This window comes from Emys orbicularis, chromosome 17 (genome assembly GCF_028017835.1).
Source record: "Emys orbicularis isolate rEmyOrb1 chromosome 17, rEmyOrb1.hap1, whole genome shotgun sequence".
Classification (NCBI taxonomy): Eukaryota; Metazoa; Chordata; order Testudines; family Emydidae; genus Emys; species Emys orbicularis.
Genome location: NC_088699.1, coordinates 6,891,110 through 6,905,750, shown reverse-complemented (window position 1 = coordinate 6,905,750; position 14,641 = coordinate 6,891,110). Strand labels below are relative to the sequence as shown.

The 14,641-nt window shown below is 37.1% G+C and overlaps 1 protein-coding gene across 1 annotated transcript in view; it reads left to right on the top strand.

The window, feature by feature from the left end:
- Positions 1–14,641, top strand: part of BCAS3 (BCAS3 microtubule associated cell migration factor) — a 498,029-nt gene that overhangs the window by 192,033 nt on the left and 291,355 nt on the right. The window contains exons 17-20 of the mRNA XM_065418107.1: positions 1,157–1,201; positions 9,674–9,798; positions 10,500–10,665; positions 11,884–11,984. Of these exons, the coding sequence (XP_065274179.1) occupies positions 1,157–1,201; positions 9,674–9,798; positions 10,500–10,665; positions 11,884–11,984 (437 nt within the window). The remainder of the gene's footprint in view (positions 1–1,156; positions 1,202–9,673; positions 9,799–10,499; positions 10,666–11,883; positions 11,985–14,641) is intronic.

The window sequence follows — 14,641 nt, the reverse complement described above, 5'->3', positions numbered from 1 at the left end:
TACCTTTAATGTGGTCTCAGAGTCGCAGCCGTGTTAGTCTGTATCCGCAAAAAGAACAGGAGTACTTGTGGCACCTTAGAGACTAACACATTTATTTGAGCATAAGCTTTCGTGGGCTACAGCCCACTTCATCGGATACATAGATTGGAATATACAGTGAGGAGATATATATATATATATATATACACTGTATACAAATGTCAGTATGATTATGGCTTATGCCAGGATGATTTAAAACAAACAAACTGATTAAAAAATTGGTAGTGGTGTGGGGCTTGGTTTTAAAAACTATACTGTACATTATAGAAAATAGTTTTTAAAACTGATTTTGTGCTGTAGAGAGAATTTTAATAAGTGGCCAAACATATTAAGTTGTGCATCAGTATTAGATTTTATATCGGATGTTGCATTTAAAATTAGTGATTCTTTTCTTTGCTGCATTCCAAACTAGCTTGTAAGGAAAAAAGACTAGCGTGTCATGCCACTGTTATGCATTTTAATTTCCAGGATTGTGTTTTTAAAATGGGGAAGAGGGAGGGGGGAGAACTTCCCTAAAAGATGGTTGTTCTACCTGAAGTTTATTTATTATCGGACTGATCTCTTTCTGGCAATTATTTTTTTCGACTCTCGTTGTCAGATTTTAAACATTTAATGACAAACACCCACACATCTGCTGCCGTTGATGCTAATTTACTTCGTTCATCTGATTATTAATGTTGACTTGAACGTTGTTTTAAGGCCCTCATCTCTGTGTTTCCTCTGTAGTGCCTCTTACAAGGCATTGCCAGAGCATTTCAAAAAGGAAAACGATACTGTCTAACTTTTCAAAATCTGTCCATATTAAAAGCGATAGCAGCATGTGGATGCTATATTTACAGCAGTTACTGCATGAAGGGCCTGATCCTGTAAACACTTGCCTCCATGGGTAATCACATTGATGTCAGTGGGGCTACTCACATGAGTAAGTGTTTGGAGGGTGTGGTCCTCATCAGCATGTTTGTTACATTAGAGTTCAGCATACCTTCAGGGGCCTTGAAACAGTTATGAAAATTATTTTATTTACCTTTATCTTAAATCTTAATAGCATGATATACACTGTACTTGTCGATAATGAGTTTTCATCTAATTTTTGTGCATTTTTCCCCTTTACATGAAGACCTTACCTGTTTGGAGCAGGATGTTTTTCCATAAAAGCTCCTTGGTGAGTTCTGAGTTCAATCCCAGCATGCCTATAATTCATTTGGTGTTATCACTGAAAATAACTTTACATTCAAATTGTTTTTTTACTGCATGGGCTGATCCATAGGTGGAAGCACTGTATACTTATCACCTACTTTTAAACTATGGATAAATATTCACCATCAAGTGTTCAAGAAACAAATATGTGCACTGTGTTTCTCTCATGATATTTAATATTTTAAAGTTGACATTTTAATTAATATTTGAAGTAGGGAAATTTAGTTTTTAAAGTAGCCGAGATGTTAGAAAAGATTAAAAATAATCCAGATAGGCAAAGGTGAATACAATATCTGTTCTAAAAACATAATGTCTCTCTCTCTCTAATATACACACACACATACAGACACACACACACACACACACACACACACACACACACACACACTTCACACAGTGTAGTGTCGAAACACTTTCCTTGCTTATGGACAGAAGACACCAGCTACTATAGGTTTCTCTGTAGTACGTCAAATTAGGTAATAATAAAATACTAAACTAAGAGAAATGAAATAATAATATTATAATGACTAACCATTTCCCACTCAGGAAACCACTTTAAATGATGAAACATTTTTAAGAACACTAAATAAACAGACATTCCGAAGTTCTTATCACCATGTCAAAAGACATGTTGTTTCTTAATAGTCAGCACATTTTTGTAATAAAATGTTTTAAACATTTAACATTGCAGCATATTGCCACAACCAGCTTATAAAATACTGTACAGGCATGGAAGCATTAAAAGTAATCATAAGAAGTTATTCTGTGCAAGAGACTGGTGCAGCCGCACTTGCAGTATTGTGTACTCTCCTAGTTACTTTATTCTAAAAAGAGTATGATCAGGCCGGTACAGATTTAGATAACTAGAATGATATGGGGGTGTGAGGATTTTAGGCAGAAGATTTCAAAAGCTATTGGGGACTACGTACTGTAAGTGTGTAGTGATTTATATATGCAGCTCTCATTACCACTAATGGGAATTGTTCACATATATCCCTGTTACATCCAGATCAGAATATTATCCCTCAATCTATATTCTGTGGAAAAATGGGGCTTAAGAACCTCACAGTCTACAGCATTCTTAAGCGAATGGAAAGGATAGATACTGAAAGGGATATTTGAACTAGCTCAAATACAAGAATAATGGGGCACCAATTTCTATTAAATAAGGGCCAAGAACAAAAGGAAATAACGTGGAATTTCCTTATAGTGGGGATAGTTACTATGTGAGGGTTATACTAGTGTCTATACTGTAGCATCAAAATAGTTTTTAAAATATAAATGAATTATGAAAGCATTTGTGCTGCAGATATTACAAGAAATAATAACTCAAAGTACTGGAGAGTTCAAGATAGGCCCTTTTGGGGTAAAATAACCTGTGTTTTTGCATACATACTGAAATTATCTTCCTAAGATTCATTTGTAAATGTAGTTTTCCATGTAGTTGAGCATTCCATCTGATAGTTTTTCCCTATTAACTATACAGGCATCAGACAAAAAGTTTTGAAGGTGGATTATCTAATAAATGGATGCATCAGTAGCCTAGATTCATAAAGCAGGCTCCCCTAGCTTCAACAAAGACAGTCATAGACACTTGTCAACCAGAAATGATTTTAGAGTGAAACAAGATTAAAAGACCTAGATTAAAGAGAGGAATATATGAAATATAATAGACTTTAAAATCATTGCTTGTCTTTTACAAGACTCTTTTGTGGTCTGTTTGATGCCAGTGTTGGCGCACAAGCAAATAGTCTTTACTTGCCTACACAGACATTGGGACAAAAAAATACACTTGGGGGCAGGGAATGAAAAAGATGTAGGGCATGTTGTTTCCATTAAAATCTTAATGAGACTTCAAATTATGTCGGCAAAATGAGCAAAGATTTGACAATTTATTGTCTGTTGAATTTAAGGGCCTGTAAATATTTTTGGAGTAGTTTTTCTTCTTTGCTCCATGGAATGGAAACTGGGATCATGTCTTTATTTACTTGTTTTTAGGCAAAACACTATAAACTACCGTAATTTATTTACAACATTTATAATTTAACGTCACCATAGTTATTCTTGAGAGAGATACAATTTTTGAGTATTCTTGCAAATGTAACTGTAAATTTCATGCACTATTTTCCTGCCGGTACTTTGAAAGACATTATTTACCAGTTTGTTTACTAATTTATTGTTGATATATCTTTTTCCTTCAAAATTAAAATACATTAACATTTTAGAGATTTCAGTTGTTCACCAGTTTGTAGGTTGCAGATAATAATTGTCAGTTGGTGTCTTTGTTAATGCAACAAACATGAAAACTTATTCTATGGTAACATAATTCTAAACAGGTAGAATGAGACTAATTAACTCAAATACAGTGTAAACTGTAGATCAGTTCTATTATATCATATGTATGTAAATTATCTTTTTTACCTAATTAGTAGATTTTAATCTCCTAGATTGAAGCTAAAAACATACAATAATGCAATATGAATGTCTTACCTTTTTTTGCTTTTTAAAATGAATTTTAAAAGAATTTCATGTAACTATTTCATTTATGAAACCACAATTTTAAGACTCATATTTAAAAGGGTAAAATTTATTTTTCAGACAGATGTAGCTTTTTGAGAAACCCTGTATGCCTGTTTTTGGTACTGTATAATTGTCTGCTTAGATAAAAAAAATATTTTACTACTTATAATTCACCTTAAATCTCATACAACAAAACAAAATCGAAATTCAGAATGTTTAAATTAGTATCACTGCTATGATCCTTTTATAAACACTTTTACTGTGATACAACAAAAAAGACATTTGTAGAAGTTAAGCCTAAGGATTTGTTACAACAATCAGCAATTATCTTTAATTTCTAAAATAATCATTTTTCCTGTTATACTGTAGGCATGAAAAAAGCCTACATTTTATTTCTCAAAGTCTCTTCTTTGCAAGATCTGAGGAAATGGGGCCTTTCTCTTGTTTATCAACTGCTTTCTCTTTAAGTCCTTTTCTAAAGCAATTGCTCTTCTAATTTTTCCCAGAACATGCACAAACCTTACATGCGTTTAAATAAGATATAGGTTGTCATTCAGGAACATTCAGACTCAGGAAAGCGTTACTATTTGAGGACAGCACCTTTTCTGGCTATGCCAAAAGAAGGACAGGAGACATTTGACATGGGTTTAATCAGGCCGTAACTTTATTATTAGATGTCTGGGACCACCTGGCAGACAAAAATAGACAGTGCAGGTACCCCCATGTTTATTCCGTAATTACCCGGGGGGCTTTTACCAGCTCCCCCTCTTTTCCCCTCCAGGTCACTCCATCTTAAAGGTGCAGGACGGTCACTAGCATGTGTTTAACTTTAAATTGAAGTCAATGGGACTTAAGTTCTGTCCTGAATAGAGAGAGATTTAAGTGTGTGCTTAACTGCTCCCCTGAATCAGGACCTACATGTATGGGGAAATTAAATATTTATTGTGCAGCTTTGATACTATTCAGAAAGTAGGGGCTTAATTTTTTTTGACATTTTAACTGGTGAACTCATGAACATTTTCAATTTTAATCTTCTACTAAGTGTAATAAGAAATTATTTAAGGCATTGTTTCCTAGTGGTTAGCACATTGGACGGGGGACAGGAATTCCTGTGTTCTGTACCCAGCTTGGTCGCTGTTTCAGAAAAAAATTGCTGGCATTTCTTTGCTTCTCTGTAGGACAAATTTGGCTTTTAATAGGAGATTTGCTGCTGTTTTCAATTGGAGTAAGAGCAGGCCCAGTGCTTGTAGAGCACTCGAAGATGTGGTATATAGGGTCCTGTCTTTCACTACTAATTCAGACAAACTTGCATTAGAGTTAAAGCAGGGTGAAGTTTTATTATTGTGCTAAATTGTGCTCCTGAGATCCACATGCAGAGGGGATCCTATTCACATACATCTCCCTCCCATGCATAAAGGCAGTGTCTTCCCCCAGACCTGAGGCCAGACCTAAGAAGGGATTTGTGTGGTAAGAGGTGCAGGCCGGAGGACATGCATTATCTCACTTGTCCCCACCTCCATACCCCTCCTCCTGCTTGCTGCAGAGCTCAAGATGAAAATAAAAAGCATCCAGAGTCAGTATTCCATTTCCATAGGGCCTTACCCCACCCTGCTGCTGGCTGTGAGAGTGGCTCCATTGGAGCCAGAGCATGGTGAAGTGGTGTGGGGGGCCCAGGACCAGTGTGGATGAAGGTAGATGGCCCTGGTCTCTTGTAGATCCCAGGGATCTATAGGGTTTGTGAGTTGGGCCTACAGCCTGTTCATTTGGAGGGGCAGGTGAGAAAACTCCCCAGCACCACTAACGAAATAATTAGGAAGAAGTCTCCATCAGAGAGAACCTCTAAGAGATGTCCTCCACCTTTTTGTCCTTTCCTGCAGATTGGCCCACAGGAGGGGGGTTATGGGTCCCATTGTTATTAGTCGTGTCTTTTCGCCTTGCTGGTCCATGTACAGTAGTCCAAAAAGACCCAGACCTAGAAAAATAGGATCTTTGATCTTTTTGGTATCTGTTAAATATAGTGCAATCATCTGTCAAGGTGACACATTGAAAATAAGGACAATGTATACTTTATACTCATTAGTTTCCCATCTTGTTTTATAAACTGATTCTTTTTTTAGCTTTATCTTGTTGCATCATATCCCTTGTAATAAAAATGATGGTTTAAGGTGCTGAAAGTTATTATACTTTAAATATTCATTTAAATTTATTTTTTTAACGTGATGCCAATTGGCTTATAATTTCAGTACTCAAAGAAATTTATGAGGTGTCGACAGGTTAAGGGGGAGCAAAAGAGCAGGAGTTCACAGTAGAAACAAGTTAGTCACCACCTATCGTCACCATTCTTGTTTTGTTATCATTTATGAAGCTTGAAAAGTTGATCACGTACACATAATAATTAGGATTTATAGTTTCCAAGAAGATGTTAAAAAATTCACAATTACATGAATATACATTACATATCAGTTTTGAAAACCACTGAATTCTAGAAGTCCTTTAAGGGAAAGTAGTTTGGGAATGTATTAAAGAAAACTCTCGGGTAAATTAAGACGGGGGATAACATTAAAGATTCCAGTGTTATAAAACTTTCCAGTATGGATTTGTTGACATCATTATAATTTGTTCAGAAATATGTCTAAACCAAATATAATACACAACTTTTTTTTAACAGTACTAAGTTTAACCACATGAGAACCATGTTTTACAAGGTCTCCACTTTCTGTCTACAAAACATTATTCTTGAACAGAAAATGTTTTGGCACTGAAAACCAACACTTAAAAGCATGCCTTGAAAGATGTATGTTGTAAAGATATGGTGTAAATATAATGTAGTTTATATCATTTCCTTTAAATGTGCTTATATTTGTTTTTGGACAAGCATAATTCTTTGGCAGTTGGGGTGGAAAAAGCCCCTATAGAGATTTTCATTTTTTGTGATTAGAAGACCAGTTACACTGCTGTAAATTCATAAAACTCTATTGAAGCCAATTAAGTTACTCCAAGAGTAACTGAGAGCAGAATTTGACCCAGAGTATATTTTCCTCTTTTCCTGTCTTTTCATGCATATGTTCCCCCCCCAAATATTTTTGTTGTTCTAAGATTTTACTATTAAAATATTCACAATTATCTGCAAAACTGGTGACAGAAGAAATTAATACATCTCGATCATACTCACACTCAATTTTTGCTTCATATGCAACCAGTCATATGCAAGTTACTGTCCTACCAGACTCGCCTGTTTCTATATGAAATACAATCACTTATTGATTGAGGTGTATTTCAATAAATAGCAATATTCATATGTGCATACCTTTAAGCTTCCACTTCCATTTCTGCAAGAGACACTCATCATGTGTTAATAATCTATTGATACCTTTTCATTGGAAGTTAAGAAACTAAAAAGTAGTGATTGATACATTGTTTGTTATAGAAATGGTAGAAAATCTTGCTTTTATAAGCTATTTTTAAAAAAAAAGTATCATAAAATCTAGCAAACATTTTAATATTTCAATGCCAGTTCTAATATTTTAATGTAAATTGTGATAGTTCCTTTGGAAACAAGGCAGTTTAACATTCTATAGCTGGGAACTTTTTAGAACACAGATTTCTGACCCAGTAGTCTGTAATTAGAGTTGTAACAATCTGATATATCAGGTGCTATGTGTAGATCAGTAATCGGGTTATTGATACAATACATTGTAATTGCTCTTTTGGGGCATTCTGGTCTTTCACAGAGAGGCAGGGGCCTGATCAGAAACCCACAGAAGTCCCTGGGAGTCTTTCCAATGACTTTTGTGGCTTTGGCACAGGCCCTAAGTCAGTGTAATGAAGAGTCTTTTGAGAGGTTTTTCAAAACAAAACATTCTCCTATGTGACCACAGACTCGTTGTGTGTGTGACCTGCAGCAAGCAGCTTAACCTCTCTGTGCCTCAGTTGACCCATCTCTAAAACAGGCATAATACAGTCTCCCGGGGGTGTTGGGAGGTATATTACTGTTGTCTATAAAGTCCTTTGAAATCTTTGCCTGAAAATGCAGTATCATTGCAAACTATTAATCTTTTCTCTCAATCTTAAAAACGACAAAGCCGATTTCCCTCAATGTTCTAGAAAAAATATTCACTCCTTGGATGAGTTCTTGTTGAAGGCACTTTTTCCCTCCCCCCCGTCCACCCTTCCCTCCCCCAGCTGAATTTTAAATGCTTGGAAATAATGGCATGACACTGTCCAGGGACACTACTTCATTTCCCATCACACTCCAGTTTCACTGTGCACCCAGGAAGGGCTGTAAGGGCTTGATCCTTCTCTATTGATGTCAGTGAGCATTTTGCCATTGACCTCAAGGGGAGCAGGATCGAGTTTTAAACAAGACTAGTGGAGATATGGGAGGATGAGAATGCCTTTGGGAGGGTAGAACCGATCCATGCAGGGGCAGAGAAGGCTGTTTGAAGCCCAGCTCAAGGAATCCTTCTTGTTATATTTGCTTTTGCTTATGGTAACTTGATTTTTTAATTATGTTGATTAAAAATTTGCTTCTGTTGAAATAAATCCTTGCTGGTTACTGCTGGTTCATTTCTGCTGAGCCACATCACCAACTTATAAGCGGTTAATAATAAAAAAAATGCTGACTAATATGAACGACGCAAGTACCTTTATAATTACACACCAGACTAGGGTTGTTTTATTATCCGTTGTTTTTCTGTTTGGTTTTCTGCCACTAGAGTCCATGATAATGCAATAAAAATAGGGTCTTGCTTATACCTTTGGGGTTGAAGATCACATCGTTCAAAAATTCAGAGGAATGAGAACAGAGAATATGATAAATTCAGCGCTTACGGGAAGGATAGTGTTTTGTGGCGCAACAAAGCCAGCAAAGAAAATAAGCAAAGGGGGGAAGGCGGCAATGCAAAGGCGTATGAGAGAAACAGAAGTAGAGAGAGGGATGAAACAGACAGATGAGGGAGAAGGGAGACTCGGATTGTGGGGAAGGAGAATGCTGGGACTGTGGTAAAGGGAAAATAGCATCTCAGGCAGCCCTTTTATTTTGTGGTTAAATTAACTGAGGAAATGAACATTGCTCCGAAAATGATTCTGAATGCATGTAAAACCGAACATAATCCTCCAGTGTTGGGGGGTCTTAATTAATTTCCAGATTCCTGGTTTAGATTGGCCTTTGATCAATTTCACCCAGGCAAAATGATAAAAACACATGTTTTTTAAAGGATACGAGAAGAAAAAATGTTGAATGGTATCGTCACTGAACCTAATTACATACCATTGGATCTGCTACATGCACTCTATGGTGTCCCAGAGGACAGCATTTCTTAATTTCATTCTGTGCAATAGTGTTTTTTACATAGCATTATTATTGTACATGTTGTCTCCATTGCCTTGTATCCGCTGCATGTTCCTTCCTCTCGTCTCCCTGCTCCCATCCCATTTCTCCCACAGCGGAATTGAAACCAAACATAGATAGCTCTGCACCGCAGAACATGTTAGGATTGTTTGTCAGTGTCTCCTCTTTAAAAATGCAAGAAAATGGAAGCCAACTAAAGTGATTGACCCAGAATCTAGACTTTCTTTCCCCAGAGACTCAATTATAAGATGTGTAAAAATGTTCGCATTCAATCTGGAAGTTGTTCCTGATGATTGCAGATATGCAATACTGCATCTTTCAAACAACTTAAACAATTCTGCATTATTAGACAGTCCTGTTCGTAAAGGTCAGCAGTTAAGAAACACTTGGGGCCTGATTTTCAGAAACTGTGAGCACTCACAATTTCAGTTGAAACTAGTGGCAGCTGGAATTGCTCAGTAATTCAGAAAATCAGGGCCTTGGGACTTGGAATGAAAGTTGAGTGAGGGCCCTCTTGGATCACTTGAGAATTACCTTGTGTTAATTTTACTTTGTTTTTATTTTAAGCAAAACCAAACCAGCTCCACAGATTTCACCTAGTAAATCTGTGGGAGGAGAGTTTTGTGTTGCTGCAGTCTTCGGTTCATCAAGATCCTGGTTTGCAAACAATCCAGGTCTAAAAAGAGAAAAAGGTTTGTTTATTAGAAAATAATTAGATTAGATTTTTTTGTATTTATCTTGGCTTTGGTTTATCTCATTATAAAATAGCTCCTGGCCAAATACTGTGTATCTGTTCTTTTTACTTATTAATTATCTTTGCAACTATATATGGTGTCTGTCAAACTTCTGGAAGTCATTGGAAACTGAGGGCATCAGGAGTGTGCCATTACGATACAGGACCAATTTACAAGAAAATAAAAATTGCAAAATGAGTCAATGACTTTATATAATAAAGTAATGACCACAAAGTCACTTGTGATCCTATGCTGTTCAGAGATGCCTCCGATGTGCTACTCAGGAGTGGCCCTGCAGCCATTTTGGAAGCTGCTCCATATTTCTAGGGTTAAGTACCTATCGGAAGTAGCTACCTAAACATAGATTTGGTACCCAAATACACCCCATTCCTAGGAGGCAGTCAGGGAACCCGCCCCACTTAGTTGCCATATATGGTAATTGGTCCTTTGTGAATGTCAGGGAAGAAAGAAGCATGCTCTGTGCTTTACTTCCCCATACCACTCCAGAATCTCCCCTCATGATGTTAATTTGACATGGTCAACCACGAACATTTATAAAAACGGGCAATTTTTTTTTTAATTTAGGAAAGCCACTGCTATTGTAGATATTTTCTGTTTCTGCTATTCTGTTGTAATAATAGATGTTTTCTTGCCCATAGATCAATCAAAACAGTTTGTGGTGGAATCCCTGTATATTATCAGTTGTTACGGTACCCTGGTAGAACACGTATTGGAACCACGTCCACTCAGCACTGCTCCGAAGATCAGTGATGACACTCCTTTGGAAATGGTGACCTGTCCGAGAGCCAGCTGGACATTGGTTAGGTAGCTCATCCCTTTGCATTGCTCTTCTCTTTGTCCTTATTCAACACGTGCTGAGCCCATTTTAGGAAGGGGGTGAATGACCTCAGCCCGTATTGACTTCAGTGGAAATTGAGGGTTATTCAGCTCCATCCAGCACACCAATCAGGATTGAACATTTGATAAGCACCAAATCCAGATCTTTTGGAAGTCAGTAGCAAAACCTTTTATGACTCCAATCAGATCAGAAATTGGTCCTATATTTTTAATAAACAAAGCATGAAATTCTACCACCCCATCTAGACACACAGTCAATCTACACAAGTTTAGAGTTAGCTGTTGAATGGTGTAGAAATCAATGCTAATTTCCTTTAAAATAATCAAATATAATTTAGCTTCTTTTTATTACTAAGAGTAGAAACAGTTAATTTTTCTAGCAGTGAAAATATAGTATTGAAGTTCTGCACTGAGATGTATGACTGGAGTGTGCAACATACAGCAAGAAGCTAGGCAAGACTTCCTGTAAGTAGTTGAATGTAGAATCTTATCAATCATAGTTGAAGAAATTAGTCCTGACTTGTGGAATAAAACAAACAGAAATTGATGAGAAAATATTGTCAGTGCTTTCGACATTTTAAAATATTTTCCCATTGATTTTTGTAGGCTCCGATATTCTTTAGTACTACTCATTCCTGGACTGGATTAATCAATATTTCATTTACCAAGCTATTTAGGAGTGGCCAGCCCTAATTAAAATTACAACACGGTCTTCTAGACCATTATTGTTGAAATGAGCAGGTTGTAATGGAATTGCAAATTCTAATTGGATCAATAGTCAATAACTTTACACAGCTCTGTTTTCACAGTTTTGTAGCTGCTTGTTTTCCTTTACAGAACGGTAGAAACTGTAGTATAAGAAAACACAAATGTTCCCCAGGTTCTGTTGTGTGTTAATATTAAACAGTGCTAGCATGACATAGAGTTGTTCTAACATTCATTCACCAACATGTTCTAAACTGTCTTGATCCCTTTTTGTGTTCAGTATATAGTACTGTCCGCAAAAACGTGTCTGCACCGAACAGTCTGTGTGAGTTGGTCACACTTTTCAACTGACTGCTGTGTATTTCAGTGCTTGAACAAGCTAATTTAAATAATTATAAACATTGTACAAGCTCGTGATGACACAGACACTGATTTACATTCTCTGTATTAGCTTAAATATTAATATTCTTGTGTCCTCAGAACTCCTCAGTGGAATGAACTGCAACCACCATTTAATGCAAACCATCCATTGCTCCTAGCTGCGGATGCAGTGCAGTATTATCAATATCTGCTCGCTGGCTGTAAGTAGTTTTGCACTTTTTGTCTTTTTGTATGTTCAAGTTTAATGTGAAATGGTGACTTTCTAAAACAGTTTCTTAACTTACATTCTTGAGACAAGATAGCATTGTTATCAACAAGCCTTTTAAAAAAAAAAAAAATCCAGTGTGCAAATACTAGTGACTGGGGAATGTTTATTCTATAAGGCAATGGATGTGGAACGAATGACGATTTAGACACTTTTCAACATGAAAAATTCAATTAAGTACAATTTTAGAAATGTAGCAGCATGCTGAAATTTACGTAGTTAAAGTTATGTCAAATGCAGGGCCGTCCCTACCCATACGCAAAGTACGCAGCTGCGTAGGACACCAGGAAATTTGGGGCACCTGCTCCGCCTCATTCCCATGGACCCCACCCCTACTCCACCTCTTCCCCATGGCTCCGCCCCTGCTCCACCCCCGCCCTGCCTCTTCCCAATTCTGCTCCGCCTCAGCCCCGCCCCCAGCCTGCTCTGCTCCCCTGGCTCCCAGCCGTGCCAGCGGTGAGTGCTAGGGGGTGGTTCCCCCTTGCCTCCCAAGTCAGTCCCCCTCAAAGAGGCCTGGGGGGGCTGCATAGGGAACCAAAATGGCTATGGATGGCCCTGGTCAAATGTCTCAACAAGTTCCTATTTTAATGAAAATAGCCATTTGTAGCTCAACTAGAAAAATTTGCTTCAGGTTAAAAATATGCCATAAAAAGTAGAGCTGTCAATTATTCGCAGTTAACTTAAGTGATTAACGTAAAACAAATTAACTAGATTTTTTAAAAAGTTGCAATTAATCACAGTTTTAATCGCACTGTTAAACAATTATAGAATGCCAATTTAAATTTATTATATTTTTGAATATTTTTCTACATTTTCAAATATATTGATTTCAATTACAACACAGAATGCAAAGTGTAAAGGGCTCACTTTATATTATTATTTTTTATTACAAATATTTGCACTGTAAAAAAGATAAAAGAAATAGTACTTTTCAGTTCACCTCATACAAGTATTGTAGTGCAATCTCTTTTTCTACATTTGTAAGTTGCATTTTCACGATATATTTTTTTTCACATAACTGCACTCAAAAACAAAATAATGAAAAACTTTAGAGCCTACAAGTCCACTCAGTCCTACTTCTGGTTCAACCAGTCACTAAGACAAACATGTTTGTTTACATTTACGGGAGATAATGCTGCCCGCTTCTTATTTACATCATCTGAAAGTGAGAACAGGCGTTCATGTGGCACCGTTGTAGCTGGTGTTGCAAGGTACATCTAAACATGATAGGGCATCTCCTAAATGCTTTCTTGAGTTTCCCAATTGTGTCCAAATGCAGGAGAATATGTAGTGTATCTTATCTTTAATTGTGAATGTTCTGTTTTCAACATACCATGTGACAACCCTTATTTATGGGTGGGTTTCTTTGGGTGGGTCCAGAGGAGGAATTGGGGAGCAGATCTCTGGTGTTCTGGTAGCTTAGAACTGAAGGAAGCAGTTCTGTGGAAAGAATTTTCCAGGAAGGTACAGTTTACTTCAGTATGGGATCAGTTGCAGAGTTATCATACAACCAAATGTACTCATAGTGATAGAGTATTAGGTAGGGTTTCATGAAGACCTGAATCCAGACAATAAGATAGAGCTTCATACATCCCGGAGATGAGTGCAAGCCAGAGAGAATACCCACGTGGTCTCCTAAGATCATCAGGCTCCTACAGCCTCTTTCTTCCTGTTGCTTGTATTTACTTTCCCTCATGAGTCGGGTGCTTGCTGACAACTCAGCTTGTCGACATTCTTCCCACTCCCCTGGAATTCCTGATTGCTGGGCTATTTGTAGCCCAAATCTCAAGCGGCTGCTTTCCTCTAGAATCTTGGCAGCATTTCCAGAGATGTCTGGCCACCTGCTACAAATTGTGTGAGATCCATGACCTCATCTCAGGGAGCAAACATATATTGCATTGTACGTTCAGTAACATTACATGCATTTTCTTTTCCTTAGTACAATACAAAATGGAGAGATTATTATGGGGAAACAGTGAGTCTCTATTTTCTCAATTGGGTAGCTAAGATTGAAATTATAAAATAATCATCTTGAAGTTATATGAAGAAGAAACTCTTTGCATAGGTAAAGATGCTCATGGGGAAACTAGACCCTCTGCTTAATTGACAGTGCAAACAATGCCAGCGTGTTTAAGCAATTAAAAACATAAAAAGTGGATATCTGGGTCAAAGGATTATAAGTCTGAAACATGACTGGTAAAAGCAACACCGGCGCCAAGTTAGAGATATTACCTCTACCTGTCCATTTGTTGCATGCTTTCTGGAACTCAGAATATTGGAGAGGATTACTTTGGTTGGGAGACTATTCAGAAGGCATAATAATTTTTTGTTTTAATTCTGCATACCTTTTATTCTGTACTTTATACTGTATTTTCTAGATGCAATATCCTTTCATATTTAAGATGAATGTGTTTTAGCTCTGATCGTTCAAAATGTTGTTCACCCATAAGGGATGTGTTTTCTGAGGTCCAGTCTTAAAAACCCAGTCGAGAATTATGACTGGAATTTTCATTTGTTTCATTTGGATGTGTGAATTGAGTGGCATAGACAGTGAATGCAATTGGGAGATTATAATTAGGGTGAGAAAACAGC